The sequence below is a fragment of the Porites lutea genome, chromosome 2 (assembly GCF_958299795.1).
Source record: "Porites lutea chromosome 2, jaPorLute2.1, whole genome shotgun sequence".
Taxonomy (NCBI): domain Eukaryota; kingdom Metazoa; phylum Cnidaria; class Anthozoa; order Scleractinia; family Poritidae; genus Porites; species Porites lutea.
Genome location: NC_133202.1, coordinates 48181700 through 48194637, shown reverse-complemented (window position 1 = coordinate 48194637; position 12938 = coordinate 48181700). Strand labels below are relative to the sequence as shown.

At 36.0% G+C, this 12938-nt stretch overlaps 1 protein-coding gene across 1 annotated transcript in view; it reads right to left on the bottom strand.

The window, feature by feature from the left end:
- The window catches only part of LOC140928894 (DNA-directed RNA polymerase III subunit RPC2-like), a 28416-nt gene extending 18739 nt beyond the window's left edge, over positions 1 to 9677 (bottom strand). Inside the window, exons 1-13 of the mRNA XM_073378696.1 lie at positions 9561 to 9677; positions 8739 to 8771; positions 7397 to 7453; positions 6384 to 6448; positions 5683 to 5758; positions 5189 to 5257; positions 3554 to 3585; positions 2948 to 3039; positions 2483 to 2600; positions 2278 to 2359; positions 1990 to 2139; positions 1371 to 1484; positions 393 to 473 (exon numbers count right to left, since the gene is read on the bottom strand). Of these exons, the coding sequence (XP_073234797.1) occupies positions 393 to 473; positions 1371 to 1484; positions 1990 to 2139; positions 2278 to 2359; positions 2483 to 2600; positions 2948 to 3039; positions 3554 to 3585; positions 5189 to 5257; positions 5683 to 5758; positions 6384 to 6448; positions 7397 to 7453; positions 8739 to 8771; positions 9561 to 9632 (1041 nt within the window). The 5' untranslated portion in view covers positions 9633 to 9677. The remainder of the gene's footprint in view (positions 1 to 392; positions 474 to 1370; positions 1485 to 1989; positions 2140 to 2277; positions 2360 to 2482; positions 2601 to 2947; positions 3040 to 3553; positions 3586 to 5188; positions 5258 to 5682; positions 5759 to 6383; positions 6449 to 7396; positions 7454 to 8738; positions 8772 to 9560) is intronic.
- Positions 9678 to 12938: the final 3261 nt, after the last annotated feature.

The window sequence follows — 12938 nt, the reverse complement described above, 5'->3', positions numbered from 1 at the left end:
CCCTTACGTCAAACGAGATTTAGTCATAAAAAGGAGGTGGTCGCAACAGAGGGATTCATTGCCCTAAAAAGCCAGTAAGAGGCATGGTTGGTTAAGCAGAAAAAAACTGATTTATCACCTGTGTTTGTTATGTGAGCGTGTTTATGTAGATAAAAACCGATACATTCACCAACTAACCAAAATAGAAAGAACTAAACACTGTCATGTATGAAAAGCCGAGAATAATTATTTTATAAATCGTTTTATACTTGATTCGGAAAGCATAACGACAACTCGATTGACACTATTATTCCGCAACGTTTAGGCCTGTAAGTATACACACTGACAAAATCTGCAGCCAGCTTCAAGATATAAAGATTCTTGCAGTGAATTGAGCAAGACGATCGCCTTACCTCGTCACTGCAGGCAAGGATGACTCTACGAACCATAAGAGCTAAAAATACACACTTGGGTTTGAAATCATACTTGATGACCTGAAATTATTAAGCAGATGGACCACAGAATATTTAGCAGTGTTCGACAGAATTCTATTCAGCTTTACGTTCAAGATATGTTTTAATACCAAAATAAAATTCGGCGATAAGAAAAGTCAAATGCAAGTTGCTTTATAGGAATTCGAAAACTCGGTAATTCCATTCAAACGGTGTGTTGATAACTAGCTAATAGAAAATAACCCAAAATAAACGGATGATTTCGCAAAATCTACATCACGTTTTTATATCATTTTTTACTTTTATTTTTTCCTTTCTCTCAGTACCTAATGGATAAAGCCACGAAGTCGTTCGAGTAGCTAGGACAGAACGTACAATGATTTTGTTACCTCTGTGTCCTACGTCCCTGACGCATAAAAATTCCCAAAGACACAAAATAATTCATGGCACGCGTCCCGTAGGACGCAAAGATCAGTCGATCGATCGATCTGAACACGTGTATTTGTAGAAATATCCCGTTCGTGTAATTGCTGTGGCACTTATTATGGCTGTTGTTTAATGATGACTATTTCTTTTAGCCTTTGTTGTGCTTTGAAATAGAAGAACTATATTTTATTAAATTCAGTATACTGTAGTACAGAGTTTTAGAGTCTGTCTTCAAATTACCTGTTTTGTTACATAAAGGCCCAATTTCGGCCTCGTTCTTTCTTTAACTGGGACTCATTGGTTCTGGACCGGGACTCATGAATTTTCACAAAATGAGTCCCAGGACTCACCATAACTATTTGTAACAGAATCACTGAATGTCTGACACTCTCATTGCGCGCAACGAGAGACAATTCACAAACCACAGGACGCAAGACGCGACTGGTAAATTACTTCTAGGCACTACAGTAATCTTAACATGTTTGCTGTTGGAAAGAAGTTATTTAGTATTACCGGTACATGAGCAAGCATGACTCCTGCCAACAGTTCCCTTGCCTCCTCCACTTTTGTTCTACTCTTCCCCCATGTTGCTCGCTGACGCACTTTAGATCCTACGTACTGAAGTGCCTGTTAGCATAGCGGAATACAGTATGTATCGCACATTATGGACAGACTAATTAGACATTGTATAACATGAAGTAAAATACAGTTCAGAAGGCATCACAGTTAAATTAGCAAGATATGTTGTTCAAGGCAAAAGGGCTTGACAAAAGTCACGTCTAGTCAGCTTCATTTTCCTGCGGGGAAAGTAACTTTTATCCAAAACACAGGCTAAAATTCAATTATTTTTTTTGCAAAGCAGGAAAGAAAGTAAACGATTCTTAAACCATGAGGGAAACATAAAAATGCTTCAATATGCTAAGGGTGCATAGTGAAGAATGTACCATCGACAGGTGCCTTCAGCAAACACAAATCCTTTATCAAAGTAGACTGATTTTTACTAAACGTGTATTCTTTTGTTTACTTGTAACAATTTGGCACCAATTGTCACCACCATTACAGCGATTGTTACTGAACTGTGAGTTACACATCATCAGTTCTGAACTACTTCATTGATGAATGAATAAAATACCTGTAACTGTGTATAGATGTTGAGTTTATGACACTCCTCAAGTGAAGGAGCAAATGTGGAGATGGCGCCTTCCTCACAACCAACCATCTGAACAATCTCCTGTTCACATTCAATACCCATGGCTTTAAAAACCACTACTACAGGGACATCCTAAAAAATTACCAACAACAAAATTATTGGCATATCCTAGGCTAAAGCATTAGAAGAAGAAAAATCTCATTCCCCATTGTGACTATTTCGTAAAAACAATATTTTCACATAAAAATTAAGTAATGCTTGTGCTCTCACCTCAGTCAAAGCATTATGCTTTAAACAGAACTTGTTTGCTTTTGTAACAATACTTGTTCTGCTTTTTCTCTCTGCTGTTGAGCTACAAAACAATAGATTATCCTTTAAATATACGAGACAGGGGGTATCATTTTGATAATCTTTAATAATAAAAAATAATATGTTTTACTTTCCACATTAAGGCAACATCTGGATCAGAACAAACCTGGTCACAGAGCACCCAATATTCCCTTTCTTGTCAGCTTCTACAATTATTCGATTCTTTGATAATTGTTCTTGAATTAGAATAACCTTTTCTGTACCATTTGCTATAAAATAGCCTCCTGCAAGAAAATGAACAAAGATCACCAAATGAACAGAACTACACACGAGTAACAAATGAATAACAATAATTTTTGACAAAAATATTCAGAAGTAAGCATTCTGTAATGGTGAGAGCACTTGACTCCCAAACATGGCCCAGGTCCAAATCCCAAATGCAATGCCATACAGCTGTATGTGGGTAGAGTTTGTTGTTGGTTTTTGCCCTTGCCTGACAGGTTTTCTTCAAGTTCTCCAGTAACAAACATTCCCACTATTAAATAGTTATATATTTAACTATTTGTTTATTACTTTATTTTAAGTGTGTAACTGTACAATGTGTAAAAGCAGATCACTAAAACAAACCAACCTGGGTCAATGGGACACTCATTGAGAGATGCTAGTTCTGCTGGGCTTTTTCCCGTCAAAACACAGTTGGAGCTCCGAAGCATAATAGGCATCCTATATGAAGGTAAGAAACTACACCATTACCATCAATTCGAAAATTTTACAATTCTTCAGTTTTAAAACCTTGCTATTTCTCATCGAACAAGATAATGCACAATGATATTGGTACATCTCCCATAATGCCCCTTGTGTGCCCTCCAAAATTTTGCATAAGCATTGTTTTCACTCTTGGGACCACTGTAATATCCAGAAGAAATTTAAAAAAAGGTTTACAAAACTTTGGGGGCAAACAAGGCATATTATGGGAGATGTGCAAATGGCAAATGTGTCTTTTGTGGAAAAATTGTCATTTTCCATTTCATTTTCATTTTAATTTTCCATTCCATTATAAATAGGAATCTATTTTACGTTCTAATAAATCGTGATTTAAGTCAAAAAAGAGGACAAGGTTTCCTCTAAGTTTAGTCTAAAATCTTCGTAAAATTGGTAAATAGCGAGAGCAACAAAAAAACGTAGCCATCTTGATCAGCAGTCCACTGACCAAAACACAAAATAATTTAACACATACCTGCCTATAGGTAAATTGTGTCTCACTACTCTCTGCAAAGAAGGGAAGAAATAAATAAATAACTCACTAGACACTTGGTGCAGCAGAGCAAGACTTTCATATGTGTAAGCCACCAAGATTAAAGTGCACAAAAGGCCAAAAAGGTCCACATGGCCGGAACATATCCTGTTTAGCAGTTTATGGTATGTTGGCATATGCAACAATAAAAAAATATATGTACTTCATACAAAATGTACTCCCTCAAGTGTACTCAAGTGATGCGCGATAAACTTAAGATCCCAGAGGAAGATATCGAACAGATCCGTTTCGAACGCGTTCACCGCATCCCTACTAAGAAGAATACCAGTCAAGGACAGAACTCCAAACCTAGGCCTATTATAGCTAAATTTAGCTTCTTTCAAGACAAGGAGTATGTTTGGTCTTTTGTTAAAAACTTGAAAAACACTAACATTTCAATCGCGAATGATTTTCCCCGGGAAATTGATGAAATACAGAAAACGTTATATCCCATCTTGAAAAAGGCCAAACAGAAAAAGCAAACAGCCTATTTCAAAGTTGATAAGCTAATTATAAACGGGCAAATCTACAGAGGTGAAGAAACAACCAATCTCCCATACTACGGTCTCATTATGGACACAAGAAACAGCGGAAACTAAAGCCAAAGCGGTCACAGCGCGACAGCACATCAATAGTTAAGTTTAGTTTAAGGTTTATGTGTGTAATAAGTGTTAAACTATTTAACCCTCCTTGTTTAATTAGAAATGTGAGTGCACTGGAAACTTCTTACTTGATATGTTACTGTATGTTTTTCTGTAGATTAATAATTTGTTTTAGGGCGAATACTATCGTTTATGTGCACTATATTTTCTTGCACTCTGCTATACCATCTATTTCATTTTCGTTTTGTATGACTTCTTCTATAATACCACTTCCCCGATTCAGCTCTAATGACCGATCATTCTCTTAATCTACTATCTCTCAATGCGAGGGGACTAAGCAATTTCAGAAAAAGGCGCACAATTTTCACGTGGTGTCAAAAACGAAACTCGGAAAACATTCGACTTTCGTTGCAAGATGTTTTAGTTGGAATGATACGACAAAACTCCCCTTCTGCTAAGCTTCTAAACTATCTAATTATGATTGGGAAATTGTACTTGTGGGATTGTAGAAGAAGTCAAATTCTTCCGAATATATATGGATTTAAAAAGAAAATTGCTGTAAAATATGAAACGGAAAAATATATGTCTGCATAGTAAAAAAACAAAGGATTTCTTTGAAGCTAAATGGATAGTGTCGCCTCTTGTAAATGCTTAAACTATTTAAAGGTTTTAATAAGCATCCACATTTCTAGTTTGTTTGAATTTTGTTCTTTTTCTTTTTTTTTTTGGTTACCGTCTATTGTTAGTGATATTGGTTTTTTTTGTATCATATTATTAGTATTAGTAATATTAGTTGTAACATTATAATTATATAGGTAAGTAACTTATTTGCTGTATTAATATCAATTTGTTTCAATAAAGAATTATATTAAAAAAATAAAAAAAAAATAAAAAAGTGTACTGGATGCTAGTATTACATTCCCCTTTACACATACCAGTCTACGTTGCTGTAAATGGATAATGTAATGCAATTTACCTGTGTGCCCCTAGTGTACTCAATATCTACTGTGATGGGTGCTGAGTAGGTCATGTCTCTTAGACGACACTGCAACAAAAAACAGAGTACTGCTTAATGAAATAGAGTTTTTTTCTGAATAGATGGGTCTTGATGAGTTGCTGGCTGTCCATATGAGGATGAAGATTCTACAATGCACATTATTCATTGAATCAGTTGTCAAGGGTCTCCACTGGATTTGGCCTTTCTTAGTGAAAAAATTATTAGTATTTTCATAAAGGGAACATGGGATTTGGAAATTTCCTTCCCAACTCTCTGCCTCTGAGTATCTGAAGATGAGGCAATGTAAACCCATTATGAATGTAAGACACTTGTACATGACATGTATGTTTGCAGTATCAAGTTAAATAGAATCAAGATAAAAAGGAAAGAATGGCAAGACTAGGGGAAAATTTTTGTGGGGCAGGGACAATAGGATTGGTACAAGTTTCCAATGATCATCATCATTTACTTACTTCATGAGGTGATATAGGCTTTGTGATATTAAATGACTCTTCTACATCAGGACTACCAACATAAATATTTAGATATCTGGAACAAACATCAGATCTGATTAAACAGGGATGCAAAATCAAAATTTGATTCTCATATTAAATTTGCTGGTAACAATAATATTAATATTTATTTTGTTACGAACAATTTCATGCTAAAAGTAGAAACGTTAAGGTCACAGAAACTCCAATTGGCCACCTTAAATTTATAAAATACATGTATGTTCTGTAAAGAGACAACCCTTTTTAACCCTTCAAACCCTTTTTTCAAATTAAGTACATGTATAGAGCTCACAAATTAGTACATGTTGCCTTGTTGGCGTGAATACAGCATAAAAGAGATAACATGTCTAACCCTTTTTTTCAAATTAAGTACATGTATAGAGCTCATAAAATTAACTAGTACATGTTGCCTTGTTGGCGTGAATACAGCATACTAGCTGGGCTATACCTCAAGTGCATTGACGGAAGAGGCTAGGTTGTTTATCAGTTGGGACATCTTATTTGGGGGCAGCTTGATATCTAGCTTGGTTGTCAGTAGAAAAGAAGAATATGTTTTACAGGATAATTTTATTTACAGTGGCTAGAAGCCCATTAGCCATGACTGGCAAGCCATTGCTAGTAATAGGGAGTATCACATTCCTCTCAGTTATTGGACAGCTTACTTTAAATACCACACAGGATCAGCATCTGTGGTGATTTTATCATTAGCTCTGACAATCTTCTTTATCTAGGAAAATAAAAAGCAGGCAATTCTCCTTTCAATCCTGAGAAAAAGTTTTCAAAAATTAACAGAAAAAGAAACTCACTTAAAACAACATAGTATAGGACACTAATACTGGTAGCACTCTCTGTGAGATAAAAGCTTTCAAAACAACGGAAAATTTTCAGTATTATTGGGAGGCAGCAACACAGTTTCCAATTCAGTTCCCTTTGCTCCTTGGGCTACTTGATAATCAAATAAGTTGGTTTATGTTTTTTCGTTACCATTCACAAACATCAAAGTGGATTAAAAAAACGAAATATAAATTTTAGGTTAAGGACAACATTGAGCCACATAATATGCATATTTTGAAGGCAACTAGATGAACTACCTCTAAACTACTTCTAGAATTCTCATTTAAAAGACATACAGTTGAACCTCCATGCGTGACCACCTCTCGTAAGCAACCAACTCCCATAAGCGACCGCCAATCCAAAGCACCAAAATTTTCCCAGTCAAAACCTTACAGTAACCTCTAGTGAACAACCACCTCCCGTAAGCAACCGCGACCAATTTTTGGGCCTGATGGTTAATAATTCACATTGTTTTTATCCTCTTGTAAGCGACCATTTGACGCATTCTTGGATCTCCATGTTCGCTGTGTGCACTATGCTACTTTGAATATATGAAGAACTTAAGTGACAACATGGAACTATTCGTCATAACTTACATATTACATGCAATAAATTATCTTCCATAACATAGTTGTCAATGGACCTCTTCTCAGAATTAAGAGGTCCCCTGTGGTTTGACTCTTGTAAAGGACCACCTCCCAAGAGTGACCACTCAGCCTTTGCAATTCGGGTGGTCACTTCTAAGAGGTTCGACTGGATGTTCCACTGATTAGTTCTACAACTGAACCAGAGTGAATCTCTGATCTCAACAATTTAATTTTTAACCCAAGGTTTTACTCACATCCACATTTACAAAATAATTGAATGAATCTATGTGTTGCTTGACAAGTCCCTTAACCTTAAAAAACAAACAAACATCATTTTTTCATAATTTGATACCTATATTGTAAACTCACAATTTTTTTAGTAATAAACATATTAAAGAAACTTACTCCTGAAGTTTGCTAGTATCTAGTGCACTAGACATATGGAAACGCCCTAAGAAGACTGAAACCCACAAAAAAATTTAATTTTTATAACGGGGAAACTTGCTGTCTACATTTAAGAGGTCACACAGTTAGTAATTCTTTTCAAAGCTTAGATTCATACAGGGTTTGCAAATTTTATTGATGGGTGGTGTCAGTGTGTCTTCTGCTTCACACATTTTGGAGTCATTTTGGAATATTTGGAGTCAAGTATCAGACTTTCCAGCACGTGGTCCCGACATGTATACACTATTGTAAGGGATACACGAAGTAGCTGTGGCGGTCCCCTGACCTGGAAAGCTCAAATCCATGATGGCGGTCATCGAGTAAACTTTGATCATAATTTACCCTCTTCCTGTTTTGTCGTGCAGTAGAATTCTTTAATTTTGATGATTTAAGTAAGGTTTACAATGTTTACAATTAACGTAAATCGTATTTGTTGCGAAAAAGGTAGGGACAAAACTGTGTTTTTATTGAAAATTTCTGGAGTCGAAGTGGCTCCCTGTTTGTTATGGAAAATTTTTGGAGTCCAAGTGACTTCCTCCGTAACATCAGTGGTATCATCTGAACAATTTTGGTGCAAAATATGCCAAATTCGGTGTATTTGCGAACCCTGTTCATTTAAATTTACAGTGAAACCTTGCCTTATGACAATCCTACTTATAGACCATGTTCTTTTGACCCAAATATATTTCTATTTTCTTTAAGGCCATGTTAATACAAACACCTACATGTATAGTTATTATGACCTGGATTTTATGACCCATAAGTGGTCACATCAATGGAGGGGTTCATTTGTCTCTCATCTGAATTTCAATAGCAGTCAATTTGCATACTGAAGAAGGGGCCAACTCACTGATTCAAGGCCCTGTCAATTTTCTAAAAGAGCCTTATCAATGGGTTTCCTCTCTATTGAGAGAACTTTTCACTCTTTGGGACCAGAAAAACAATATTACCGACAAAAAAATGTGACTTTGATGTCATGCACCTGCAGCAATTTAAAATAATAATATTAAACTTTACCCTTTATCTTCAATTTTGCAAATTGCCACATATATGCTTTCATCATTATTCAACAGATCAAGAATTTAATTACCCTAAAGACATCAACGATACAATTTTCTCAAACAACAAGAAATGGATCTCTCCCTGGCATACCTTCAAAAATGCAGGTAAAAGTTTCCATTTGTCCTATTAAGAAAACATGACTGTGTCAGTTTTGTTCCTTTCAAACAGCATTTACCAGTAAGTGGTTTAGAAGAGGTATCAAATAAAGTTTATCAATTAATAGTCCACCTTCAATATATTAACATAACATGACTCAGAGGCTTACTGGTCATTTTTTTTATATTTGGTTTGGTTTCTTTGTGCTCAAGACTCTTCTGGGAATTGAGGGACAATGGAGTCACGAAAAATTTGCAATTTTTTCCTTAAAGCCTCAGAGTCATGATAGAACTTTGGTAACGGTATATCAAATGTGGGTTGTTCACCACAGAAGTATTATCATCACTGCCTTTACTTATCCTTACCAACCAAACAGACCTGTACACTAGAGTCAAACAGTCACATGTGGTAAGCAAAGTACAGGTCTTTTGACCTCAAAACACTATGCTCAAAATGACCACATGAGTGCCACATATTCCTCAGTAGGAGCTGTCTTTAACAATTCAATACAAGTACAGTTTTATATTAACAATGACCTACAATCATACTTCTACATGAGAAATTTCTGCAATTTGCCTTAGAGCAGTGGTATTTCAGCTTACCCGGTAATTTGAAATACCTACATGTAAAAATTACAAAACCTTTGCGGGTAGTAGTATAAGGAAATAATAGCATGATTTGTAGGTGTATTTGGCATAAATACCAGAAGTGATATTTCAAAATTCTCTCAAAAATTACGTATAACAATTTTGAACTATCACTTGTGGTATTTATGCCTAATTTCACTACAAATCATGTTTCTACCTATACCAATACCTCCACTGTTTTAATTGGCTTTGAAATGTCCTCCAAATTGTCTGTTATTTTGCCCACAGTCTCAAACTCCATTTTTACACCACTCAGGTCTTGTTATCAAGGGATTGTATTCAGTTGCTGTTGGCCTACAAAGAAGAGCCAAAAAAACAGCTCAGTAACATACTTTTTACTTAGGTATATTTTGCATTGTATGTCATAATCTGAATCAGAAATGCCCAGTTAAAGTTTAAGCTTACATCAGAATTGAGATGAATTATTTTTCTAACGTGTTGTGAGTCACATGCTGGAATTCATTCATAGTAGCATTAATACGACTACATTAAGAATTCAAACTAAGAAAACGAAATAAGTGCTCAAGTAGCAACATGTATGGAATTAACGGACCTTCTACAGGCAACTTTGCGCCAGGCTACAAACTGATTCTTGATTTCCAGGTTGTTTAGTTGCGCACGACTGTAAGTTTAACTGTGAACGCTGTCTTGAGCAGAAACTGATTTAACCATAGGAGCGAAAACAGTGTGCTTTGAAACTACGTACTGACAGTTTTAAGACTTTTCACGCCCAAACCAAGGTCTTTTTAAGGTCTTTTAACACAAAAACACGAGCTTCCGCCATCTTGGAGCTCTTTTGGCGGAGCAATGAGAAAAGAGACTGGGGTACAACTGGAGTTCACAGGCAACCCAAAGGCTTTGCCGTCGTTTTTCTGGCCTGCAAAGCAGGCGTATTTTGCTGTGGGATAGACTGTTCACAGTCCCCTATTTTTATGTGAGATCGTTTAGATATACCGCGTCTTCTTACCGTAATGGCTATCTTGATTTTAAAATGTACCGAGGGGGCGGGCGTCGGGAATTATGGCCCAAACCGCCCCCGCCCCCTAGGTAGTTTTGACACTCATGCAAGATTGGTAGCCCGTAACGCAAAGCTCTCGATCTCGATGATCTTACGGGAAAATAGAGGACTGTGAACAGTCTAGCTGTGGGAAGGATTTGGACTTTCGACTGACCGAAAGTTGGGGCGATTCAAAAACAAATTAGGGAGAGGGTGACGCTGTCTAAATAGGGGAGGGTCGCGCTAAAACAAAACGCCTGCTAGCTCTGCAGGCTATCTTTTTCGTGCGCTGAGCCTTAAACTGAGAGATTTTTATACAATCCTCAAAAAATCTGCGGTTGTTTAAATAATCAGGCAAAAAGCTGCTATAAAAACTATGAGCCCAGAATTCCGAAACGCAGAACATGGAAATTTTCCTCCTGGCCAAAAAGACAAAATTGATGACTAACTGTCGGAGCACATCTGTATCAAACAATATAATCTTTAAGAGACTGGTACAAATGACTAGGAAAATCCGACTGTTGCTAAGCTGTTCGACTACACGACATCTAACTAAACATGTTTTGATTCGGAATTAAAAAGACGACCCTAATTTGAACACCCGATGAAAAGGAAATCGTCTTGTTTCAATTCCTAAGCTGAAGACCTTCTGTTGAATATCGACAGCGTTAAAGGTATTTGTAAATCAGAATTAGTGGTTATTGATATATAAATCTTAAATCATGAAGTAAAAGTCAAACAGTTCTGGAAGAAAGCATATTTTTTTTCCCTCTCACCTCCAAAATATTTGTAATACTTCAAAAAAACGACGTTTTTTTTAGCTAATTCAAATTTAATTTCTTTAACTTTCTCTTTCTAAATGAAACAATTCTTAATTTGCTGATGCCTTCTGAAAATTCTTTTTAATTATTGATTGTAATCTTAAAGTGGATTTTATTATCAAGATGGGTGCTCACTCTTTACAATTTTCACATCACATTGAAGGAATGAATGAATCTGAAACTGAAGTATTATTGGAGAGGATTTTAGATTTTCCCTGATTCAGGCAGGAAAACAATTTCTTGGCTCTTTAAAAGAAACATAAAAAGGAAGTTTTAACATCATGCAAGAAGGTAGATATGCTGTTCTAGACTGAACGCAATGACTCTTCATGCACGTCGAATAAGTCTTAGTCAAAATTCTGCTCCCATTTATTCAATGAGATTTTTAGTGAGAATTGTGATCAATCATACGTTTACAGCTGCTTCTTTACTTGTTTCTAAACAAAGAGTATACTGGATTGAACTTCAAACAGTTTGAATCTTTCCAGTCTATGAAGTTCACGATTTGTTTCCTATCCACAAAAGAGGTGCTTGTTTTCCCGCTGAAAACACCAGATCACGTGCAAAGAACTTCGTTCAGTTCTGACTTAAAGTGCGCGCCTTTTATAAAATAGCTACTCTTGCTGCTTTTTATTTGCTCCGGCTTAAATTAGCTTCATGTGACGTGGCAGCCTTCTGGTTTCTAATTTTGGCTCATCTCTTTGTAACAAGTAAATAAGTAAATCCCACTTCGAACACAGTTTTGATGAGGAGATTCAGTTTCTTTAAGATGAGGAGAGGGAAATCATAGTGCAAGCTTCACTATACAGAGGCGTCTATAGTCAGGCAGTAGTCCACGCTGCTTTTCAAATCGGCAATTAAACTGGAACATTACCACATATGAAACTCGTAGTCTTCGTAGGGCCCCTGAATATCACTGAAAGTTAAAAGCCATCGCTAATAATGGTCAGTAATCATTACAACTAATCTGAGCATCGTGGTAATCATTTGATTCGACAATTTCTTAAACTGTCGGAAATTACCCGATTTACTAGGACCTGATAGTGACCGGGAATCAGTCAAAGATGATTACGTAAGAACTTAATACTACATTCACTGTCTTTCGGTGCATCTCAAGTTCACATTTGAAGACTTCTAATTAACACCTTTGCATAAACCTCCAATTCTTATAGTAAACTGGATCGGAAAGAAAAGTGTATAGCTTGAGTATGCGCTCCTAGTAGGAGCCAATTTTCGGCTTTTGAAAAAAATAATAATAAAAGCAACTGTGAAGTTACTGAATGGGAACCGAGGGCTCAACAAACGGTCAAAAAAGCAGTTAATGAATCGCGAGATTTCAAAAGATTATTTAAATTTGTAAAACATAACGAATGTGAGACAATCGAAAAATGTTTTACATAATAAAAAGCATCTTCACCTTTTTAAAACTTTGCAAAAATAGTACATATATATTACTATTTGTTTTGTGTTTCTTCCAGGTATATCTTCCTTCTTTTCTTCTTTTTTTTTATTTTTTTTCGCTTTTTTTTTCTTTATTCTTAGACCATGATCCACTAACCGATTTCATAAATCTGTTTTGGTGAAATCTCTTTGTTTAACAAACATCTATATTTGTAGCCAATTTTGTGTAACATATATTAATCATGAGCTGGCATTGTGTTAAGTGAAACAAACAAAGAACCGTCCACGTCAGCCGGATGGGTTTGACGAACAGTTCTTATTAAATTAC